The following is a 25,057-nucleotide window of genomic DNA, read 5'->3' on the forward strand; positions in this document are numbered from 1 at the left end:
CCAGTGTCTGCTGGCTTTTTTCTGTCTTGCCCCATGTCTGAAGTTTCTTCAGCGGTGCCTTTGTCCTTGTCCCACCTGTTTCTGACTCTTCCTTTGGCCCTGCGGGGTGTTGCGAGGTGATGGCCAGCATGTGACAAAGGCAGGTGGTGTCATTTTGCCAACTGCAGCTCCCTGTCACCACCTTCCCTACACCTCCACCCTTCCCAAGCCCCTCCTCTAGACAGTCTGGAACCCCCAGAGGGCAAAAGAGGGGATCTAGGGGGCACTCTCTGTTGGCCCTTTGTGGGGACTGGGAGCACAGCAGCCATGGGAGAGGTTTAGGGTCTAAATAGTACACCTATTGATCTGGCATCATGGGGCTGGCATGGCCAGCTGCAGAGGCCCCCGTTTGGGAGCAGCTTCTCCTTGCAGGCAAGCCCTGGGTTCAAAGATTTATTCATTGAATGGGAACAATTATAAGGTCAGATATTAATGAAAGCAGTGGTTAAAGTCATTAGGGGCCCTTTGCACCTCCAAAGCCTGAGTCTAAAGTTATCACAAATAGATGGGACTTTGGCATCTTGCACCAGCTGGTCCCCCACCAGCGAGACTTATCACTGGGGAGCGTAGGAGAGGCCCAGGTTCCCCTTTCTTTTACCCCCTCACAACATCCTTAACTATTAGGCTCTGCCCAAGGGCGTGAAGATCCCACCTAAGCTGAATCAAATTTGGGGAGGGAATTGGGTGGGCATACAGGATAGCTTCTGGGAAATAGGGAGCCCCAGGTAGATTGGAATGAAAAGGCATTTGGGAAAGGCATGGGAGGGGAGAGGTTAGGTCATAAGGTGCAAGGTTAGTAGGGCCCACGGCTCCACGCGTGAGAGGGGAATAGAAGTTAGGTGGGGTTGTCCATGCATTCCCCTCCCACTCCAGGCTGCTTCAGCGGCCCCCTCCCCAGACAGGGTGGGTGCTCTTAGTCCCCAAGGTGTTGGGCATAGCTGGAAACCAAGCATTACAGGGTTTCCCAGTCATTTGGGGGCTGGTCTTTCTCTTGGAACCTCTTAAAATTGTGTTGGGTGAGGGGGGGTTGGCTCCCCAAACTCAAGCCGAGTCTTCCTGTAGGTGGCTGCTGCCACCTAGTGTCTAATTGCCATCTCTGCTTCACCAGCCTAGTCTAAAAGGGGGCTACCCAGTCCTCAAAAACAGCATCTGGGGTCACCTCAGGCTGGGCAGGGTAGCTATAAGCTCCCAGAGAAAGCGGACTTGAAGGAGGGGACCCAGGTTCTGGAAGAACCTGCATCATCCCTTTCTGGGTTCCGCTCACTCCAGCCATTTTTGATTCAATGTAAGCAGAAGGTAGTATAGCTAGACCCTAGGAAATAGAGGTGAGAGTCCAGAGGTAAAGTTTTGGGGCCTAAGGGTTTGGAGGCCATGTGGAATAGGGGCCAGACAGACCTGGTTCTTTTTTTTTTAGCTGTGCCAAGCGGCATGCAGGATCTTAGTTCCCCGTCCAGGGATCGAACCTGGGCCCCCTGCAGTGGAAGCGTGGAGTCCTAACCCCTGGACCGCCAGGGAATTCCCCAGACCTGGTTCTGATTCTGCTTTTACTTGTGTGTCCTTAAACTCTCTGAGTCTCAATTTCCACATGTGTAAAATTGAGGAGTAATCCTTTCTCTGTGTTACAGGCAAAGCTGTTGAGAAGATTTACTGAACACATGGATGTGAAAGCACTTTGAAAACTGGCACGGGCATGCTGAGGGATTATTAAGTCATGATAATAACAATGACAGTAACTGAGAGGTCACAGCAGCCTGGAACCAGGCCCCTGGAGCTCCTGGAAAGGGCAGAGTGAAGGGAGCCTTGCCTTCCCTGACTACAGAAGTTCTGGGGTTGGTCCCACTCTTGGAGCTACCTCAGCAAAGATCTGGATTGCTGGAGAGGGATTCATCCCAGTCCACAGAAGGAGAAACTGGGCCAAAAGAGGTTGAGGGCCTGTCCTGAGCCACTGAGCTACAGATCCAGGAACAAGAGGCCCGTTGGACTGGAGCCATTATGGCCTTGGTTTTCCCCTCCTCTGGATGGGAACGGCTCAGAGCTGGGGCCCAAGAGACCATGGAAGCAGGAAGCCCTCCTTCATTGTGGTACAGTGGGAACCAAGGCCCCCAGGTCCCCATTATCCCTCCTCGTGGGCTAGCCTCCCTGTACTCGCCCCTCCCTGAAAGTCCTCCCACATTCCTCCAGGCAACAGGAAACCCCAGCTGCAGCCCAGACTTCAAACGGCTCCTCCCTCTGGGCAGGGGGTGTGGGAGGAGAGGCCAGAGGCCAGAGGGCAAAGGTCAGCTTTGTTCCTGCCCGAGGTGGTGAGGGACCCAGGGGGAGAGAGAGGGGGGCAGGGTAGAGCCCTTGACAGCCACACTGCGTGTGTGTGTGAATTCCTGTGTCCATCAGGGTGTGCATGGTTCTCACTGTCAGCCTGTGTCTGGGGGTAAATGTGTGTCCTTGGTTTCCTTTTGGCTCGAGGACCGTATGTCTGAGTGTATGTCAGTATGTGTTTGTTTGTCTGGGTGCTCAGCCTGGGGTCCCACTGACATGTCTGTAGGTGTCATCACGTGTGTTGATATGTCTGGTTCACAGGCCTGCCCAAAGCTCTGTGTGACCTGGTGTGGTTCTTTGTGTCCAAGAAGGGTGTTCCTCTCCCATCTCTTCCCCTCCCATCCTTCCTCCGTGTTGGTCACCACTGGGCTCCTTCTGGAAAATGAATCTGACTCTGTTATTACCCTGCTTAAAACCCTTCACTGGCTTCCGTGGCCCAAGGTTTGGAATCCTAGCCCGAGGGCAATGGCAGACAAGACCCCCTGCCTACCTCGTCATCTTCATCTTTAGCCACTGATTCCCCTCAAATTTTTCACTCCAGTCACACCTACTTAATTGTAACTCTCTGCACGGTCCCATTTCCTGCCTCTGAGCTACTTAATTCTGTCAAGTCTGGAATACCCCTCTCTTGCTTGCTTCTTTCTTGCTAGCAAACTTTCACTCCTTTTTCAGGTCTCCGGTGGTGAAGCAACACCTCCACTGAGAAGACTTCCCCCTGCCCAATTGAGTTAGGACCCTCCCCTGTTCTCCTACATCTTCTGCCTGTGCCTGTCCCCTTCACCCTCACCATCATTAAATTGTGAGATTTCTGAGAGCAGGAACTGTACTGAATTACTGTCTCTTCCATTCTGATGGATGGGGAGGCTCTGAAGGGACCTGGTCCTCCTGTCTCGGAGGAAAGTTTCCTGCAGTTTTGGATGTAGTGCCCAGAATGACCACTAGAGGGAGTATGGACACCACTGCAAGACCATCCAGGCTCTGTGTGTGTGTGTGTGTGTGTGTGTGTGTGTGTGTGTGTGTGTGTGTTCCACTGCAAGACCATCCAGGGTGTGTGTGTGTGTGTGTGTGTGTGTGTGTGTGGTGTAATGGATGTGGATGGCCGGGTGGGAGGGAGGCTTTGATACTGTACCTGGGAGAGAACTCCTGGAGTGGATAGTGGGTCCACCCAGCTCAGAACTGGAGCAGTGGGATCCAGAATAGACTCATCTCAATAGGTCCTGGGGCACCGGGATTTTTTCTCTCTGACTTTTCTCCACAACTCAGGGACCATAACCCTTGGTTTTCTGACCCTCCTACCTCTTGCCTCTGACCTTCCAACCATCTTCTTATATGCCTCATCTTTTCCCTTAACCCTCCCATACATAATTATTTGCTCTTGCCTGACTTGGCCTTGCTCTCCCATATCTCTGGACCTTTGCACATGCCATTCCCTCAGTGGGAGATGATCTTACCCTCTGGCTGCTTCATCAAGCAGACTTTTCTTTCACCTCCTCCAAGAAGTCTCCCTTAGCCTCCAGACTGACCTTGCCCCTAATTGTTGTAATTGTTTACTGTTCTGTCTCCTGGACAGGACCAGCCTACAGGAGACATCAGTAGATGTGTGTGAAATTAATAAATGACTTGGCTCTTTTACGAAAACAATCCTCAGCACATATGGGGCTACCCCCACCCCCTATCCTCCCTGGCCCTGACTCTGGTTTAGTATTATACTTTCCCATGCTGCTCCATCAAATAAGGCAATGTGACACAGAGGGATGCATAAGACTTTGAAGTCACACAAACCTGCATTCAAATCCTGACTCTATCGTCCAGCTGGATGACCTTGAGCAAGCGTTGTAGTCTTTCAGAGTCTTTGTTTCCACTTTTGTAAAACGGGAATAATCATACTTCTGCACTGCCTCATGGCGAGGCTCAAATTAGACGAGGCATGTGAAACACCCAGCATTAGTCAATTAGGTGTCCTCCTCCCCCACCATGAACTTGGAAATAAAATTGCCCTCTGAGTCTTAAGCCAGTAAAATCATGCATCACAGAGGAGAAGAGCCAGGTGGGGGAGTGAATGAGGCGAGAGATGGTTTTGTAAATGACTGAAGAGTTTTGTGAACGGTGGAAACCGCAATCAAGGTGACCCGCCTGTAATCTCAGGGAGGCAGGGCGAGGATGTGATTGAAATTGAGAAAACAGAGGCCTAATCAATTGCATTGTGCTCTATCTGAAGGGAACAGAAGGATGCACAGAAAAGGGGGTGCAAGGGAGAATTCATTCGGCTGCACCAGAGGGAGGGACAGGGAACCAGTAGACATAGGGATTCCAGGCTCAGGTGGCTCTGGTTTCTGCTGAGGAGTCATGGGGGCCTGGTGGACTCCAGGTGGCTCACTGCCCTGCTGGGCCTCCATTTAAACTAAATGGACATCCAGGTGCCAGGCAGAGCCCCTTTGGGCAGACAGGAATAGACTGGTCCTAGGAAAAGACTCTAGAGACTGAGAGCACTGATTTTGGAGTCAGAGGACCGGGTTCAAGCCCCTGCTCTGCCATTATGTCCTATAATCTATTTACCTCACTGTGCTTCAGTTTCCTTATTAGTAAAATCAAGATATAGTAGCCCTCACCTTATAGGGCTCTGTGCACTTAGTAGGCTGCATGCACTTAGTAGGATGTCTGGCATAGAATAAATGATTTGTAAGTGGTAGTGACAAAGACAGCTAACGTGTATTGTGCATTTATTTCCATTTCAAAGATGAAGAAATTGAGGCTTGGAGAGATTAATAGCTTGCACTAAATGGCACAGCTAGCAAGTGGTAGAGGCAAGATTCACAATACTACATTCAGCTCCAGAACTGTGCTCTTATCTGCTTACTCCATGGCAGGTGGAAACACTAGGCTTCTGGTTTATACATCAGGCTCTTGTGAGTTTGGTTGGCAAGAGACCATGGCCTTCTGGAAGCCTTGGCCCCTGAGAGTTGGAATGTACAGAGCTAAGGCTCCCACTCCTGTGACCACTTCTCTAAGCAGCCACTTGGCTTCCACCAATCTTATCGCTCCTGTTCAGCCATCCCCAGCACAGGGCTGAGCACAGGGAATGCTCCATCTGCATTGGCCACCTCATCCACTTTCCTTTAAGTCACTCAGCTTGGGGGGTTTCCAGGGACTCCTTCTACCAATATTTCGAGAGAGAAGGATCACCCAGACATCCACCTGGGGCAGATAGGATCTTTTCCCAAGGCCCAGAGGCAGCAAGGTCTGGTAGAAGGATCATGGGCCTTGGTGTGAGACCTGGGTTCAAATCCCAGCTCTGTCACGTATATCTGTGTGACCTTGGTACATCATGTAACCCCTGGGCCTCAGTCTCCTCATCTGTAAATGGGGGGGGGGGCGCTAATCATAGAACCAGATTCAGGAATGGGTTAAATGAAAAGATGGATGTAAACACATCTGGCATTCAGCTGACACTTAATAAATGAGTTATTATTACTATTATTTCTCCCCAGCCTGACTGTGAACTCTTCTAGGACAGGGACAGGTCTTGTTCATTTCTGTGTTCCCAGGGTCCTGCCTAGCAAAGGGCCCTTCACAGAGTCAATGCTTAGTCATTGTCTGCCAAGCGTAGCAGTGATTGCCAGCCCCCAGACTCTTTCCCCTGGCCATTCCCTTAGTAAGTCAGGGGTCAACAACTTCCTGATGGGAGAGGTGGGAATCCTTATTCCCTGTTCGTCTTGTTTCCACCCGGAGGCACATCAGCTGCTGGAGTCTCTCAATGGGGGAGCCAGGGGGCGGGACAAATCTTCATTGCAGGGTACATGGCAGGCTGTTAAGCACCCCACTCCCTGTCCACTGCATGCCAGTAGGAGCCCCCAGTCATTGTGACTAACAAAACTGCCTCCAAACCTCTCCAAAAGCCCCCTGGGGGCACAGTTGCCCCAAGTGAAATCCAATGAGCTAGACTCTCAGGCCTCTCCCCACCCACCCCTTGTCCCTTCTGGGGAGCTGCAGAGGGTCCACTGTGGTCTTCCCCCTGCCCCACTGGGGGAGGCCTGAGGGTCTGCTGTGGTGCCTGTGATGAACAGTAAATCTGCTGAAATCAAGTAAAGAATTAGCAAAACCACTGCATGCAGATTGAAAGCCGCATCAGTAATGAAGGAGATATTTTGATCTGCAGTTACCTGTCTTCTATATCCATCTCTCAACTCGCCCTAAACTCACATGAGGATGAGCTTCAGGACTTTGGGGTGTCCTAGAACACACCTTGGGTGCCCTGTGCTTAGTAGGCATTAGGGTGCTCTCTTTCCTCCCCTGCCTCCCAGCAGCCAAAGCAACCCCACTCACCTCCCACCGACCACCATCCCTCCCACAGGAAGGGATTTTCACGGCTCAAGGATTCATATTGTCACTTTTCTTATTTACAAAATCAGTAAACACACACATGATTCAGAGAGGTGATGAGCCCTCAGCAACACTCTCCTTCGCCCTGGGCTTGGACCTCAGTCCTGGACTACAGAATCCACCCAGCAGGAAAGGGATCCGGCAAAGACTTTCCCTCTCTTTGTAACATACAGACATGAGAGAATTGAGTAGGAGGTGAATTCTGGGGGCCAGGACCAGGGTGGGATGACAGGGCAGGAAAGCAGGGACAGGAGATAGTGAGGGAAAGGATATACAGTTTTATAAATAACTAGACAAGATCTGAGCATTTCTTTTGTGGGGGAGTGCAGACAGGAAGACTAGAGGCATGCAGAGGCAGAAGTGGGAAGGGGAGAAATAGAGCTTGGGGCCAGAGTTGGTGAGGGATTATCTCTGAGCCTTGATTTGCCCCATCTTTAAAATGAATGAGTTGCCCTAGATGATGCCAAAGCAACTTGCTTGCTCTGACATGCTAGGACTCTCTCTATAGGGTTCTAGGCCTGGGGGGCTTTGGGACCAGAGCCCTGGGGATTGGAAGGGCTGGTGAGCACCCCCAGAGAGGTGGTTGATGCCCAAACAGGCTATGTCTCATCCCCAGGCTGGTACTGGGGTTCTGTGGAGGTGAAGTAGTCCTCCAGGAAGGACTGCAGGTAGTCGAAGGTAGGCCTCTCCTCCGGGTCCAGACGCCAGGTCTGTTCCATGACCTCGTACAGGGAAGCTGGGCAGCCTGGGGGGCACGGCATGTGGTAGCCATGCTCCACCTGTTCCAGCACTTCCCGTTTATTCATGCCTGGAGGGTGGGGCTCTGTCAGTCAGGGGGCCTAGCCCCTCCTGAAGAGGCAACCAGGAAGAAGCCCTTCCCATGACCACCCTTCCACCTCCCCACCTCCCAGCAAACCTGGGTAGGGGACTCGGCCCTTGGTGATGAGTTCAGTGAGCAGGATCCCAAAGGACCACACATCTGACTTGATGGTGAATCTGCCAAAGAGGGCAGCCTCTGGAGCTGTCCACTTGATGGGGAACTTGGTCCCTGGAGAGATTGGGGGAGAAGGGAAAGTTAGTGCAGAAATCCCTGGGAACAGCTGGATTAAGAGAATGGCATCTTTAGGACTGGGGCCCGTAAGCACAGAGGTCTCTGGACATAACAGAAAAGACCTGGTATCTAGCCAGCACTTGCTACTGTGTCTAGTATAGTACCGGGCACTTTACAAACATTGTAATAATTCTCATCATAATAATAGCTAACACTTGTATAGCCTTTACCACGAGCCAGGCACCATTTTAAGCGATTTACATGCATTAATTCAATTAACTTTCATGAAAACCCTGTGAGTTTTATTACTATTTTTTTTTTACTATTACTATTATTATCCCCATTGTACAGAAGAGGAAAAGGTGGCACTGAGTAGTTAATAACTTGCCCAAATCACACAGCTTGTGTCTAGGATTCATACCCAGGCATTCTGGCTACAGCATTTTCGCTATTACACTCTATGGTCTTTCACTTGAGATTTATAGCAGTGCCTTGCACATAGTAGGTGCTTGATAAATATCTGTTGACTTACTGTTGTCTGAATATTTTCACTGAGGATTTTATTGTGAGAAAAGACAGCTCCCAGAGAGGTTAGGTGACTTGCCCAAGGCCACACGGTTGGTAAGTGGAGGAGCTGAGTTTGAACCCAGAGTTGCGTCTTACACTACATCAGAGTGGGAATGTCCCGGATGGTCTGCGGGGAGGTGGGGCCCCATGGCAGCCCCTTGGTGTACTGGGGAGCTCTTGGAAGGTGGGGTGAGGCAGGGCACCTTGCTGGGGGTTGTACTCATCATCCTTGATGAGACGGGCCAGCCCAAAGTCAGCAATCTTGCACAGCAGCCGCTCCCCGACAAGGATGTTGGCTGCCCTCAGGTCTCGGTGGATGTAGTTCATGCGCTCCATGTAGGCCATGCCCTCAGCTACCTGGGGGCGAAGGTATAGAGAGATGGGAACACCATGGTTTGCGTGAGGGATCATTTGAAAAACCGACTTTCCAGACTGGGGCTCAAAGAGAGGGGCAGTGCCCTGCCTCAGGTCGCACAGGTTATCCAGGGGCTGGGGCTGCACTTCCAGGGGTAGGCTAGGCGTTTGAGGACACAGGGATTTGTGGAAGATAATAGGAGGGGCTCTGAGAGATAAAGGCTGTTGTCCCAGTTTACCTGGGCTGCCATGTCCACCAATTGGGGCAGCCTCAAACCCTGGCCCTCCCGGTCCTTGAGGAACTCCAGCAAGCTACCTGGGGAGGAGAACTCAAAAAATCAGCATCAACACACTACTTCCAGCTCCAGGCTTGCCTTCTCTCGCTTGGCCTCGCCCCTCTCCATGACTCCTCTCACATAGTTTGACCCCACCCCCTTGCTCTCAGGCCTCTCACCCTAGATCCGCCCCCACTCAGGATTCTGCCAGGTGCCTCAACCCCTCACAGATCTCGCCCAGGCCCTACTCTCACAGACACCCTGATTCTGCCCACGTCTCGTTTCTTCTCTTCCTCCATCCTCCCTAGACAAGCCCCACTAAGACTTTGCCCCAGATCCTTTCTCATCACAGATCCCGCCTTCACTCGCCCAAGCTCCACCCCCCAGCTGACCACCCACGAGGCTCCGCCCCGAGGCAAAGGCTCCGCCCCCAGGCCGGGCCCGCCCCGTCTAACTTGGCCCCGCCCCCACTCCCAGCACTCCTGTGTTTTCACTCATTCCGGCCCCTCACTCGGACTCTGTCCATTGTTCCTCGTCCCATCCCAAGTCGCCACCCAAGTTCCTCCCCCAGAGACACGCACCTTAACTTCGCCCCAAATCTCGCCCTCTCAGACTCCGCCTCATGACCCCGCCCCTCACCGTGGCACAAGAATTCTGTCACGATGTAGATGGGCTCCTCCGACACCACTGCGTACAGCTGCACCAGCTTGTCATGGCGCAGCAGCTTCATGATCTGCGCCTCCGCCAGGAAGGCCTTCGGGGACATGGTGCCCGGCTTCAGCGTCTTCACCGCCACCTTCGTGCTGCCGTTCCACATGCCTGTCGGGCAGAAAGGCTTGTCAGGACCGGCTCGCCGCCGTCCCAAGCCCTCGCCCCTGCCTCGGGCTCCGGCCCCCGCTCCCAGGACCTCCGTACCCAGCCACACATCCCCGAAGCAGCCGGTACCCAGCCGCCGCTCGAGCGCGATGGAGCTGCGGCTGATCTCCCAGGCGTCCTTGGCCAGGCCCAGCGTCTGCGGCTTCACGATGGTGCAGGCCGCCGTGAGCAGGTGGCACAGCCCATCGTTCACCTCTGGGCAGTGGGGGATTGGGAGGTTGGAGGTCAAAGGCAGGCCAGAATGGCCCACACATTCCTCATCCCACCCCAGCCCCCAAGATCAGTTATAAGGAACTAGGACACAGCTGAGGTCACAGGCCAGGGCAGAAGGCAACCTGATCCACTGAGTAGGTGAACATGTTGGTGCCCAGGGAAGGAGGTGGCACCGGAGGGAGAGATGATCCCTGAAAGGATTGGGGGCCTTCGCATAAGAGGTGGCGTCCATCTGGGCCTTCCCATAAGGGGTGGCCTCCAGCTGGGCCTGACAGGTAGAAATGGATTTGGGAATTCCAGACAATGGTGTGGACATGAAGCCCTCACCCTTCCACAGACCTATCCTTGGCCTAACCAACCAAAGCGGAAACCAGGCATGGATGCAAACCTTCCCCTCAACCCCACAGCCCATCCTCCAAGTCAGGTCCACTCAGTCTCCTACCCAGCTCAGACATTAGAGGGCATCCTTTGGCCATGGACAGCTTCATGCCTCAGTTTCCTCTGGAAACCTACAGAGCAGGATCTTGGGCTGGGAGCCCAGACATTTGGGTTCTAGTTCTGGTCCAGCCACTACTGCTTTGGGAGTCCCTTCCCTTCTCTGGGCCTCAGTCTCAGCCGATTGGTTCAGGAATCTGAAGCACACGCCAGCCTTGAGGGCTGCCCTCACCAAGGTAGTGCTGCACCAGCTCCTGTACCGAGTCGAACTGAGCCCTCGTGGTGATGTAGTAGCCGCCTGTGTCCAGCTTGCGGATCTTGTAATGCTTCACGTGATCGCCTCTGGCCTGGTCCCAATCCCGGATGGATAGGGAGAAGGCGCCTGTGGGCAAGGGTCACCTTTGGGCCTGCTTTCCTCCTCATACCCAGTCTGGGAGCCCAGAGAGGCCCAAAAGGCTGGGGACTCTGAGGTTGGATGGCCACATCCCTTGAACCCAGTTCCAGTTTTAGCTCTGCCCCTCCAACCCTGTCCCAGTCGTGGCCCTGTCCCAAGTCCCACCCCACTGCTCCTAGCCTCCCCCTAATGGCTAGGCTTCCCTGTTGGATGGGCAGTGGCACAGCCCCACCTTTGGTGGTCTCGCTCTCTCGAATGAGAAAGGCCCCCCGGGGGTTCCCCAGGGAGAGCAGCTGCCTCTCCGCGTCCTTCCTCCCGATCTTTCCAAAGTACCACCTGTTGGGAAGGGCAGGCAAGAGTCAGATACACCCAGTTCAACCCCCAACTCAGCCTCCTGGGGAAAGTCACCTCACTAGCCAAGATTCAGCCTGATTAGGAGGATCACAGAGAAGGCGAATGTAGAATGCCTGGTACACAGAAGGTGCCCAATAAAGGTTAGACTTCTTTTCACTCTCTGGGTTTCTCTTGAATTTAAATTGCTAGAACCCCAGTCATCAGTGACCTCATCAGGGTCCATCTCACTACCACTCCTTCCATAGGCTCATTTACAGATGAGGAACTTGAGGCACAGAGAGGGGAACTGACCTGCCCACAGGGCTGGCTGATGAGCTCTACCTGAAATCCTTCGCCACCGACCCTACTTCTTTTCCCACCATCGCAGGCAATCGCTCAGATTCCTCTCCCTGCACACATCTCAAACCATTTCCTCATTTGGTGTCCAGAACGACACCCTTCCCTGCTTCTCTTCCCCTCCTTTTTTTTCCCCCTTGGCTGCACCTCGTGGCTTGTGGGATCTTAATTCCCTGACAAGGGATTGAACTCGGGCCACGACAGCGAAAGCGCCGAGTCCTAACCACTGGACTGACAGGGAACTCCCTCTTCCCCTCTTTTTGACTGCTCCTGCCCAGCTCTGACTGCTGCTTTTCCTCTACTCTCTTAAATTTGGATGTTGTTCTAAGTCTCTACTTCAAGCTCAGACCTCAAGCATTCCTGCTGTCTCTTGGATATTCTTCCTGGGACTGAACTGTAGCCTGAAAGCAACTGTGAGAGTACACTGGGAGAGTCGAGGTGACCGTAGGTGTCGTAGAAGACTCAGATGTCATTTGATCACTAAATTGACCTGTGACCGTCTTGGGCCGAATTAAAAGGAGCATAGATTTCAAATCAAGGGAGGTGGCAGTCTCAGTGAACTCTGGGACTGTCAATCCATACCTGGGTACTACGCACAGTTTGGGGAACAGGGGAAGGCATTGGCGAATAGCGTGTCCAGGAGGGCAGGCAGGGTGGGAAAGGAGAAACTGTTGAAGAACTATGCAGACAGAACACATTCCCAAGTTTTTTCAATGCTCTGCCCCCACTCACACCCATGACATTAGCTACTTCCTTAATAATTGACATAATCATAACAGCACTTATTTTGTGTCAGGCTCTGCTGTCATACATATATGTATTCATTTAATTCTTATAACAACACTGTGAAGTAAGTACTATTATTAGCCCCCGTTAGACAGACGAGAAAATTGAAATGCCTAGTGGTTAAGCAACTTACCCACAGCCACTCGACTCTTAAGCTGTGCTGCCAGAATAGGAACCCAAGCTGTCTGCTCTAAGGCATGCGTTCTTGACCATGACACTGTTCTTAACCATGACACTGCACGGAGTGCCTCTCTGAACTTCACAACACTGCCGCCGAGATGTGGACCCCCAAACCTCTCACCTTCTGCCTCATCACCTCTCCTCTCCTCCATGCCTCCTACCACCCTCTCCAGATGAAGGCCTCATCCCATTTGAGCTCAGGACCCCGTTCACTCCCATCTGCTCAAGGACACCTCTTCCCCACCGACCAGCCCCCATCTGCAGCCTCTCCATCCCACCACCAGCCTCTACATATGCCTACATTTCTTCCTTCCCCAAAGGAAACCGTTCTAAGCTCTATCTTGCCATCAACATTCTGCTATATCTCTCACCTTCCTTCACTTGAAAAAGCGCTTCACACTTGGGTCTCTACTTCCTCACCTCCCACTCCCTCCCAGGCTCTGCTGTCTGGCCTCCACCCCCACTTCATGTGGAGAGATCTCTCACCAAGGTCATCCCCATTGCCAAATCCAGTGGCAGCCTCTGACACTCCCTCTCTTGTTTCCTGAAACCTCCCCTCCGCCCTCTTGGCTGTTCTGACTTAGCCTGGCCTGGTTTTCCAACAGCTCTTTCCAAAGTTGGGTCCTAGGGCCAATCTCTTTCTCACTCTTCTCCCTCTTCCTTCACTCCCCTGTGCAGCTCTAATTATCATCTCCACGCTGAAGAGTCCTGCCACCCCAGCCCAGGTGTGCCCTCTGCAGGAGCCATAGCAAACAAACTAAGGAGCCTTAGTTCCAATGAGAATAAGATGCCCCTTCCTCTGGGCTAATTCAGGGGCATGGCTTGGCATGGGCTGGGCACCTCACGTACAAAGCACAACCTAATCTAATTGCTGGCCGTCTCTTCCATGTGGGTGTTCCTCTCCATGAATTCAAGCTAACAAGCCCGCTCATGTATCTGTACCTGCTCCTGTGTTCCCCACTTAAGCAAATGGCACCCACTCAGTTCCTCAAGAAGGTTTTGGGTCACCCTGGATTCCTCCCACTCCCCATAGCCCAATGGCAAATCAGTCACCAAGTCCTGGTGACTCCCATTCTGCAGTCTCTCCAATCTTTACTTTTCCCATATATGTATGTATACGTGAGGCTAGATAAAGAGTTTTTATGAGCCTCAGTTTCCTCATCTGTAAAATGGGACAATAATAATATCCATAGTGTTACTGTGAGAATTAAATGAATCTAGATAGGTAAAGTATCTGTCATAGTATCTCAATTACATCAAGATACTCCATAAATGATACTTCCCTGATTCCTTAATAGAATTAATTCTAAGTAATGCCCCCTTCCATCTGTTTAGCACTTTACAATTTTTTTTTAAAGCTCATACACTGTTGTTATCTCCGAGAGGCCATATATATATATATATATATATATATATATATATATATATATAATGCTTAGCAAATGTAGCCAGACTATCTGGGTTCAAATACCAGCTCCACCTACTTACTAGCCATGTGAACTGGGCAGGATATTTAATTTCTCTGTTCCTCAGTTTCCTCATTTGTAAAATAGGATTCTATTAGTTTCTAACTTTGTTAATGCACAGGAAGCACTTTGAATAGTGTCCAGAACATAGTACGTGCTAGATAATATTTACCTACTCTTAGTGTCATCATTATTATCTTTTTATTCTCACAACGATCTTACAGAATTACAGGTAAGGACACAGGCTCAGAGTGGAGCTGTGACTTGCCCAAGAGGTGGCCTTGAGTCTGGACTCCAGGGTCCTGTCTGTAAGGCTGGACTCCCCCCAACCCCTACTTACTCTTCAGCCTGGATGGAGTCCACAGGGGCCACGTAGTTGCTGGGAATGTAGCCAGTCTGTCCAGAACTGAGGGATCGAGCCTCCCACCAGTCACCCTCGCTGAAGGCACAGAACAGGCGGCGGCGTTGGCAACCCAGCCCCTGGGGCACCATGGGGCCAGGCAGGGTCACACCGAGGGTCAGGTGGACACTGGCCCTGCCAACCCCTCACCTTGGGTACACACCCTCCCCAAGGCTTTCGTCTGTTCTGCCCCCAGCCACTGCAGCTGCCCCAGGAGATTTTCCCCGCTGAAGGAATATGTTTGGGGACATCTGGGCCTCCTGGCTTTCTTTTCTGGCACTTCAGCTGGGCTGGGGTTTGGGCGGGCAGTGGACAGCTAACTAGGTCACTTCTCCATTAAAAACCCCTCCAATGGCTATATTTCCTTCTTGATAAAATCCAGACTCCTCAAGATGGCTTAAAAAGCCCTGCAGAATCTGCTCCCACCCACCTCTTCAGGATCTGCTCTCTCTGTTCTGCACTTCATACTTTATGGCCCACCTATACTGAACCACTTGGTGGTTTCCAGAAGTCATCATTTAGTTTCATTCTCTCTAGTTTCATTCTCTCTCGCTCTCTCTTCCTTTTTTCTCACCCCTTCTTTCAATGTCTATTCATTTTTCTAGTCTCAGCTTAGAAATCACTTCCAGAAAGCCTGCCCTGATCACTACTACCCTGGAGACCATGGTTGGTATTCTTTCTGTGCCCATAGTTCCTCAGGCTTCCCCTACATAGTAGCAATCACCCCGGCTTGTGATTGTCAAGTATCCCTCCCCAACTAGGCTAGAGCTTTCTGAGGACAAGGACCAGGTAGGATTCCTCTCTGGGTCCTGCTCCCCGTCCAGGCCATGTCCTGAGCTGGGTGGCCTGGTCACTTACATGTTGTTCAGGATGTGGAACTTCTCGCCCTTGGCGAAGGTGAGGTCATCCTCTGTTCGGGCCTCATAGTCATAAAGGGCGATGAACAGGGTCACCCCAGTCCCTGCAGAGTCAGGGCTACTCATCAGGGGGCACCACAGGGGCTGCACCCCCAGAGTCCTGTTCCACAGCCAGGCACTATGCCTCCCCACTGCTGCAGTGCACTGGATCGCAAAGGTCTTTGGAATCCAGTGGATTTCTGCTTTGGACATGGATTCAGGACACACACCTTCAAGCTCATCCCTCCCCTCTTGGGGACTCCTTGGGGAGTCGCTTCTGCTCTCCTCCACCAAGCAGACTTCCCACCGGCATCTGTCATCAGAATCCTTCACTCAGACTGGGAACAGAACTACGTCTCCCCCTCAGACTAGGGTTTCTGAGGGTAGAGCTGTACATACTCCCTCAGACTGTGCGCTAAAAGCAGGGCCGTGTCTCCCAAATCATAATGGAGGCTCCTAAGGGCAAGTCCAAGTCTCTCCTTCCCCTAGGTCCTGCCAGGGTCCAGTCAGTGCCTGACTCCAGCCCATTGGACTCACCTGAGATGCCCCTGATGGTGCCCCCGTTGAGGAAGGCGGGGCTGGCGGGCTGAGGGGAGAAGTTGTTGTAGTTGGGGATATGGGCGAAGGAGGATGCAGGCCGGCCCTGAGTAGGGGCAGGGCCATAGCGGTCTGCAGCCCCGTAGCCCCTGAAGTCCTCTTCCAGGCCAACATCCTCCTTGGGCCCCGGCTCCAACTTCTTGCAGAACACACAGCCCATTCCACGTGCCCTGCTATGGAACGGGGGCATGCTTCACGTGGGGCCCCTGCCAGATATGCCACCCTAGGCACACATGCACGCATGCTTGCACACACACACTCACGCAGGCATGCAGCTTCCTCTCTCAGGCCTGGAGTAGTGGGTGTCCTCCCTAGTGAGGGATAAAGGTGGGGCAGGGCCACCATTGCGTCCACCCCCCCCCAGCTGCCTTAGTGTGTGTGGAGAGAGTATGTGTCTCCTCCACGGGGCTGGTTTTCTGCTTCACGATGTTGCTGTGTTCGTTTACATATTTTTGCCTCCTAGTGTTTCAGTGTGTTGGGTTTCTGTGACTCCGTCAGAGTGCTTGTGTGTGTATCTCTGAGTATTTGTGAGTTTGCTGGTGGTGTGTGTCTGTGTGTGTGTGTGTATGTGCAGCCTTTTGTGAATGTCTGCGTCTGTGTGTGTATGTGAGTATGTGTATGAGTGTGTGTATGTTTATTGCATGTGATGACTCTGTGTGTTCATGTCTGTATGAGTATTACGTATGCGTGTGTTTCTGTGTGAGCGTGCATGTGCGTGCCTCTGTGTGTGTGACTGTGCATGCAGGTGGGTGTGTGTGAGTGGGTGCCTCTGTATCTGTGTGTCACGACTGTGTGCATAGCCCTGAGTGGGAGTATTTGTGCCTGTCTGCGTGTGTGTATCTGTGTGTGTAGGTCTGTGTAAGTAGGTGTGCGTGTCTCTGTGGGTATGTGTGTGTCTCTGTGTGTGTGTGCATGTCTATGTATCAATGCATGTTTGTGTGTAAGTGTGTGTGAGGGCTGTGTGCCTGCACCTGGAGCTTCCCTGCAGAGGGGGATCAAGGCCATTTCCTGTCGTGGGTCCAGCCTCTGGCCTTTCAAGCTGCCTCATTCCGGCTCCCCCATCTGTTACCTAGCAACAGGGTCCTTGTAGGAGGAGGGGGCTGTGAGGAATTGTGGGGCCCAGAAAGGCCACCCCTACCCCATTTCCTGACCTTGAGAGCCCTCAGTCCCCATTCCTCCCACTCACCCCTCAGGTCCCTACTCCTGGGTCAGTGGGGCTGCGGCATGGTCCTTGGGAGGGGCCAGAGACCTGAAGGCGAGACAGAGGACACGGAAGGTGAAGTCTCTGCCAGTGTTCCTGCAGCCAGATGCCAGCGCCTGTCCTCTCCAGGAAGCCAGGGGGCCTGGGCTCGGCCCTAGCGTGTCTTCTGCCTTCATTTTCCTTCCCACAGCCCCAGCTCACTTAGACATCCACCCCCAGACAGGACACACCACCACACCAGCCCTCTCGCACTCACATCCACCTGACATACCAACACATAGAGTAGCACCCACGGCAGCACACAGTCACACACCAGTACTCACACCGCACACTTGCATGAGCGTGCTCACCAGCACTGCCACACACCAACACAACTAACTCTCACACGAGCCCAGGCTCTGATGCGTGGTAGCACACACAGGCACACACACGCCACAGGCTGCCTCTCAGGCTAACAGACTCGAACACTCACACACTCGTATCTTTGGGTTAGACCCATGTCTGTAATAGGATTTCTGTCAAGCCCTGCTCAGCTCACTGCAGGCCTCTGGTCACTGTCTCCTAAAAACAAGCCCAGCCTCCGGGTGCTGCCTCTGTTCCCACCCTGGGCTGGGTAAACCCCGGCAACCCCAGGACTATATCTGGTAGCTGAGTGCAGGTGGACACCTACCTCCAGAGCTTGTTCTTATCCCCACATCAGGGAAAGGCCCAGGTCAGAAGCCAGAGCCACCAGGGTCCCTTGGGGAGTCCCTAAGTGAGCCAAGCCTTTCTTAGTAGCTGTGTCCTCTGAGTGACACGGCAGGCAGGTCATTGAGCAAGGGCTCTCCACGCCCCTCCAGAAACTCTCCCATTGCAACACTCAGAGAGGAACTGCTGGGGAGAGGGCTCGGTTTTCTCAGATATGAGAGGAATGGAGAGTCCTAGGGTGGGACCAACCCAGTGAACCCTGATTTCTCCCAGAGGGGCCCAAGGGTCCTTGGGACAGGTGCCTGGTCTTGCCTTTCTCAACTCCCAAGTCCAGTTCCCTTTATGGATAGCCTCCCGCCTCTTCTCTATGGGTCCTGCCCCTCCTACCCAGCACTACTCACCTCTTCCAGGAAGCCTTCCTGGATCCACTGGATCCAGCTGCTTAGCTGATGGCTCTGTCACATCAGTGCCCTGACCCCCACTCTAGACCCACCAGCCTGTCTCATGCTCCACTGTAACCGTTCTCCCGTGTGTGTGTGGGGGGGTGACACCCATGTGGTGAACTGTGAGGCAGGCTGTGGTTTGAGCCCCAAAATAGGCCCTGTTCACCAAGCCATTGCAGAGATCTTCACCTCAGGACCCCTCCCCTGGGGTGAAGCCACTGTCCGAAGGGCTACAGGGCTGGTTAGACTCAGGGAGAGAATAGACGTGGAGGTGGGGGGCATCTAGAGCCAAGGGAGGGGATTTCAGGCACTGAGGAAACAGATGGGGGTAAGATGAAAACAAAGGTTATAGGGTGAGAATGGAGGTCTTCTCACAGGAAGACACACTGCACATCTCAAACAACACAGAGCCCTACACGCAGGTCCACACGGCCCTCCCGACACCTTCTCAGACGCACACACGTCACCTCAGCTACACGTAGCGCCTCACACAGAGACTATGAGCTCCTCTGTACAGATTCACAGATGCAGACATCTGTGAATATACACACACCTTCAGCCCTCACCCATCTACACACACACACACACACACACACACACACACACACACACACACACACACAGAGCCTCTCCCAAAGAATAGCATATGGAGGATTTATAGCACTTCCTCTGTGCCAGCCACTGCATTAAACATTTTATATATATTACCTCATTTTATTCTCACGACAACTCTACGAGGTAAGTATTATAATTATTGATAAGGCAACTGAGGCACAGAGAGGTTTAGAAACTTGCCCAAGGTCACACAGATGATGGATCCTGGCGTTTGGTTCCAGGATCTGAACCTCTTTTCTCCATTGCCTGGTCACAGACACAGATGATTACAGCCATTCCTGCAAGCATGCACAGGTGCATGGAGCCCCCAGAGGGAAACCCAGAGATGTATGTAGCTCCCCCATCCCTGAGTCACAGACCCACACAGAGCTCCCCTCTGTAAGAGATACAAACTTATGCAACCTCTTGGGTCCCCACTTAGATACAATGCGGCCACTTCCAACAATTCACAGGTACCTGTTACCACAATGTTTTCAAATCAGCCTAAGGGGAGCCCAGAATTCTGCATGCCTGGAGTGGAACGTGCGTTCAGAAACTGTCAGCTTCCGAGAAGGAGGCGGAAGGCTCTGTGGGCTTAGGGAGAGCCCTGGCAAGGCAGCGGGGGCAGGGGTGAGGGTATCCTGGTATACTGACTCTTAAAAGAAAAGGGGGAAAAAGGGCCCTGATTTGTAGCAGTTGCTGATTTTCATGGTGTAAATATTCCCATCGTGGATGATTTCAAGTTACCGAAGTGACTTCCTGAACGCTGGGCTGGAAAGAGATTCGCAGAATCAGCTCCCAAGAGCCAGTACCAGCTAGCTAGCTCCAGCGTATCACTGCCAGAAAGAAACAAAGAGAAGAGACAAACAGACAGAAATGAGAGGTAGAGAGACAGAGAGGGACAGAGACGGAGAAAGAGAGAGGCAGAGACAGAGAACTAAAGAGCTAAAGATAGGAAAAAGAGAAAGGGAGCAGGTAGGGTCCTCTCTGCTTGGCATCTGCATGAAAATAGCCCCCCAGGACTCTTTGTCCTCGCCTAGCTCTGATCTCAACTACCAGCCACCAATTCCTAGGAGGGTAATTTGACTTCCTAGAAGTCTGGTGGGGGGGCAATAACTATTAGTTTTAAAATGCTAATTTTTTAAACACCTACTCAGTGCCTGACACTGTGCCAAGCAATTCCCATGATTGATCTCATTTAGTGACCCTATAAGGTAGGTTTTATTATTACCCCTATTTTACAGATAAGGAAGCTGAGTCACAAAGGTGTTAAATAACTTCCCTAAGATTAGTTACATAGCAAGTAAGGGGAAGCTAAAATGCAACCCCAATCAATTTGGCTCCAAAGTCCGTCATAAGCAATGTTGTATTTTGAAGTCCTTGTGAAAGCAATAATGTATGTACCTTAATGAGCACCTACAGTGTGCCAGGCCCTGTGCTACATGACCTGAATTCTCACTACAGCCCAGCGAGGGGAAGTGACCTGCCCAGGGTCTCTCAGGCAATCACTGATTTTCATAGCTCTTAGAATCTGAATCCAGGTCTCTCTTTTCTCAGCGCTGATCTAGGCTGCCTGCTAACACCAGAAAGGCACTAGCTCAGAGAACGGCTACAAGTGTTCTGGTCGCTGCAGGAAGTTGAGTCTGTTAATAAGCATGCCTCTTGAACATCTGGTTGACAGGAGTTGGCTTCCAAAGTCTGATCTGGATCAAAATCAGGTTGTGGATGTCAGAGCTGAGGTCCAGTCCTGGACCATGTTGTTCCCACCTTCAGCATCTCCCTCTGTGTGGTCCTACCCAGCTCTGGGGCCTTGGGTGAATAACATGAGCCCTCTGAGCCTCAGTTTTTGCATCTGTACCTTGTGTGCAGTTGTTGGGAAGGCTCTTGCCCAGTGTGGCTGAGTGAGGCTGAGAACCATATGCTAGAATGGCCCCCAGGGACCATTTATCAGTCTACCTCCCTCTTGTGTATAGGGGGGAAGTGACTTGCTGGAGGTCAAACAGTCAGACAGGGGATTCAAAGCCAGGATTATTAATTTGGGTCCAGAGTTCTGTTCCCGGCTATGCTCTCCAAAGCCTGAGCAGGAGGTCATGCTGTCCCTGACTGGTGAATGTCATATTTCCTACCCAGCTCCGGGCCAACTGATCACACCACCCCTGCCATATGGCAGCTGGCCACCCAGCAGGGAACCTGCCTCCCTCCCACCCCTACTCCTGGACATAGGAGCCCCAGGCTCACCCATCTTTCTTGAGGTCCATACTTGCCAACGCCACATCAGGGCTTTGATGTAGACACAGGACGTCCTGCGGGATCTGAAGACAGATTTCACCTCAAATTCTACCCTGCCTGACAACTAGCTTGAGACACTGGGCAAGTCAGTTCACTTCTCTCTGAGCTGCAGTTTCTTCGCCTAGAAAATAGGAATCTAAATCTCTACCTCATGGGGTTGCTTCTGCACATCAACTGCGGTCAAGCCCCTGAAAGCACAGGGCGCTCAGTAGCTGCTCAGTGAACTTTCACTTCGGTTCCCTTCCCTTGAAGAAGCCCCCTCCAAGGCTGAGGGAGGAGGAGTGGCAAGGCTGAGAAGAAAGAGAAGTGCTCTGGGTGAGGCGGGAGGGCTGAGCTGACCCAGCTGCCTGGGGGATTTCACCAAAAGGGAACTGGGACTGAACAGCAGCAGGAAACCACCATCCAGCAAGAGTTCCGGCTCCTCCTCAGGGCTCTGGGCTGGCCAGAGGCAGGCCCAAGTCTCAGTCCCGCCGCACCGCATCCCTCACCAAGGCCTGACACCCCTGATGACGGCTTCCACTCCTCACTGGGACCCTCCACCCCTCACTGGCTCTAGTGCCCTTACTGAGCCCCCATCTCCCTCACTGAGGCCCTCACCTCTCATAGAACCTCCAACCATCTCGTACCATTCCTGCTTGAGGCCTTACCACCCCCAGCCCTGAACACCCAGGGGCTAAGAAGACATACCAGAGTCTGACTCTGCCACCCTGGTAGGGCCAGGTGCGTAGAGGTGGGAGAGGGGCCACACTCACTTTACCCTCCACATGGCCCTGAGGGCATCAGCTGAATTTTCTCCATTTCTTGTGGGTAAAAGTGGTTTCTCATCTGTTGCTGAAAATCTACCCATTAGCCTCTAAAATAGGGGTCTTGAGGGAATTGAGATTCTTGGGGGATGAGAGCCATGGGTGGTCCAGGGGGAGCTGAGGGAACAGGAGCCTAGATTCCACTGTGTGGCCAGACTTCCCCGGGGTCCCATGGTAGCCCAGCCTGGTCTGCTCTGTGCAGGAAGGGCCCTGGCTCCTCCTTCCCCAGTTCTGGGGTCTCCCTACCCATCCTCCCAAAAGTCTGGCCACTTCCTTTGCCACGTCAGCCCCAGGTGGCTGCAGAGAACACCCAAACACCCACACATATGCTCACATGTTCATGCTCATTCACTCAAAGCCCAAAGCATACTCACACACACTCTCCACCCTCACTCACCGCTTCATACCCACTGGGGAGCAGGAGCCAGCCATGAAGCCCAGGAGCCCCATACCTTCTTCCATCACTCCCCTCCTCACCCGCTCCCCTCTCCGGAGGGCTACGTGGGATTTGGTAGGGTTGAGGGGGGAACGCAGGCCTCATCTCTGGCTACTTCCTTCACCACATCAGGGACGGGATTCCCTGGACTCTGGGTCCCTACTGCTGGCCTGTCAGTCCTTCACTCCCAAACCTCCATCTTCCCATCTTAGAAGTGGGAACAGAGCCCTGCTCTCCCACCACCACGCACAGATGGAAGGATGCCAAAGGACTCAGGGATCACTGGTTTCAATAAAATGAAGTTTCAATAAAACTCATATTCTTGAACTTTGTATTATTTGGAATTGAGAACGGCAAAACTTGCTGGCAAACCAGTGCTTATACCATGAACATAAACACAAAAAATAGCAAAAAAAGGGGGGGTGGGTGGGGGACAGATCTCAAACCTGCTGCCTTTCCCAGTATGGGGCCTCAACAGACCCACAGACATTTATTTCACTAGAAGTCAGCTGTGTGCTGGTTCCTGGAGGCCCTGTCAGGCTTTTTGGTCCCGCTCCATGCTTTTGAGAAAGTGAAGGAGTGATAAGTCTTAACCCCTCCAGCACACTGGGCAAAAACTGCTTTTTGCACCTGGTTCTCATGACTGGGGATAAGGTGGGGGATGGGAGCTGGGTAGGGGCAGAGATAATGTCCTACATAATTCAAATGAGGAAAATGAGGCCCAGAGAAGCCCCATAACTTGCCTAAAGTCACACAGCAATCAAGGTCCCAGTCTGGCTAAGTCCCTGAGACTGCAGATTCCCCACCTCAGGATCCCCGAACACTGAGCATCATTGCCTTACTCCTCTATCCCGCAGGCCGCCCCCGACTGACGACCCAAAATGGGCGGGGGGGAGGGGACCAAAGGGGGCACCGCGGGCGTTGAGCCCTGCTGCAGCCAAGCGCTGGGCTCGGTCTCTCCGCCCTCTTGTTGCCATGGAGACAGCCCCTCCCTGCAATCGCGGTCAAAGGCAGGATTTCCGTCGGGGCGGCCAGCAATTCCCGGATCCCGAGAGGAACGTGGACCGAGACCGCCACCGCGGGCGGGGAGGGGGCACCCAGAGAGGCCCATCCCTGCCGAGGGCGGGGACTTCCCCAGGAAACGGGAACCCACGCCTCCAGCAAGTTGAAGGAGTCCCCTAGCCAACCGGGACCCGCCCACCTGTGCTGGGCGGGAGAGTCTAGGGGGCTGCAGCGTGGCAGCCTCCCCTCCCTTCCCAGCTACAGACTTCGCCCCCAACTTCTGCCGATTCCGGATAGGGGGACTTTCTGGACCCCCGGAATTGCGCCCCACGTTCTGCGTCCTCCAGAAATGGTTCTCCTTGACCCCTTTCTGGCAAACTCCCTCACCTGATTCTCCCAGGCCCCCCACCTAGTAGTTCCTCTCTTCCAGACCTCTCAGCTTCTCCCCAAATTCTCGCTTTCAAGGTTCCCAGGCCCTTGTGTGCGTCCCCTCAGTTTCCCTTCCCCGACTCAGCCCCCTTCCCAAATTCTATCTCTAGAGGTTCCCTCCGTTTTCCCCACCAGACCATTTTTGGGGGTCCTTTTAGTTTACTTTCCCCATATTCCCTCATCCCCCTCCCCAAATTTTACCAGTTTCACGCCCCAGGTCTCCTCAGTTTTCCTTTTTAGGCTCTTTTCAGAGTGGGGTCTCTTTGGCCTTCAACTCCCTCAACAATCCTCCCCAACTTCACGTCCCCCCACTCTCCCGCAACCCGGACCCTGGGGCCTAGGGCGGGCTGGGGGCGGGGCACCGCCTGCCCATCCAGCCCCACCTGACTGCACCTACCTGGTCCCAGGGGACACCGCTTCTGACCGACCCCGGGGCTAGCCAGCCGGGGCTCCCAGCAGCCACAAGTAGCGACGGGGGTGGGGGCGAGAAAACTGGGGTGCTGCCCGCCTCTGACCGCCGCCCCCTCTGGGCAGGGAGGAGGAAGCAGCCTCGGACTTCTCTTATTGCAGCCGCAGCGGCGCGATGGCGGTGGCGACGGGGAGAACTTGCAGTCACGCCCCAGCCCCAAGCCAGCTGCCCGCAGCGGGGAGGGGCCCTCAAATCCCAGGCCCTCCCGCCCCCATTTCCCACCTCCCCCCCGGGTTACCGCGGCTCGGCTTTCCCAGGCCTCCCCCTGCACCCTGGCTCCTGTCCCCAGACCTGAACCCCCAGCACAACCTTCCCAAGACCCCCTCCAAAGGGGCAGGTTCCTCACACCCAGAAGCACCTGCTCTTTTAGAATCATGGCATTTGAGGTTAAGAGGGGCTTTTCTCTGTCACTGCCCCACCCCACTTCTGCAGCTGAGAAAACTGAGGACCAGATGCGGACAGACCTTAACCCAAATTCTCACAGCCAGTTGACCTCACACTGCTGTCACCAGGGCCACTTCGGATCCAGTCACCACACCTTGCCATCCTTGGGGACTGACCGCTGGGGAGGCAGGGATCTAGGACGGTGGGGAGCAGCAGAAGACCCTTCTCTTAGGAAACTGCTTTTCAGAGGATCAGTCACTGGGCTACACTGAGGAAGCAGGGAGGTGTCAAGCCTCCCCAACACACCCAAGTTTTAGAAAAACTGAGTAGCATCTTCTATCACAGTTCCAGCCTTTCCAACGATCAGGGGTCCCTGACCTCCCCTCAACCTGGGGTTCAATCCCCCCT

General features: G+C 53.2%; 1 protein-coding gene across 3 annotated transcripts; it reads right to left on the bottom strand.

Moving 5' to 3' along the window:
- Positions 1–6,727: 6,727 nt before the first annotated feature.
- Positions 6,728–24,282, bottom strand: FGR (FGR proto-oncogene, Src family tyrosine kinase). Of its 3 annotated transcripts, XM_059916443.1 has the most exons (13): positions 24,194–24,253; positions 17,099–17,161; positions 15,853–16,085; positions 15,278–15,380; positions 14,360–14,458; positions 11,130–11,233; positions 10,736–10,885; positions 9,895–10,050; positions 9,619–9,798; positions 8,944–9,020; positions 8,554–8,707; positions 7,649–7,780; positions 6,728–7,540 (listed from the first exon to the last, which is right to left on the bottom strand). In XM_059916443.1, exons 3-13 carry the CDS (start codon positions 16,070–16,072, stop codon positions 7,332–7,334), a joined length of 1,584 nt encoding a protein of 527 aa, XP_059772426.1. In that variant the 5' UTR covers positions 16,073–16,085; positions 17,099–17,161; positions 24,194–24,253; the 3' UTR covers positions 6,728–7,331. The 3 variants fall into 3 exon arrangements, with proteins under 3 accessions (XP_059772426.1, XP_059772436.1, XP_059772445.1); XM_059916453.1 differs by lacking the exon at positions 17,099–17,161 and having other exon boundaries at positions 24,194–24,282; XM_059916462.1 differs by lacking the exon at positions 14,360–14,458.
- Between the last annotated feature and the right edge of the window lie 775 nt (positions 24,283–25,057).

The sequence above is a fragment of the Balaenoptera ricei genome, chromosome 1 (assembly GCF_028023285.1).
Source record: "Balaenoptera ricei isolate mBalRic1 chromosome 1, mBalRic1.hap2, whole genome shotgun sequence".
Lineage (NCBI taxonomy): Eukaryota > Metazoa > Chordata > Mammalia > Artiodactyla > Balaenopteridae > Balaenoptera > Balaenoptera ricei.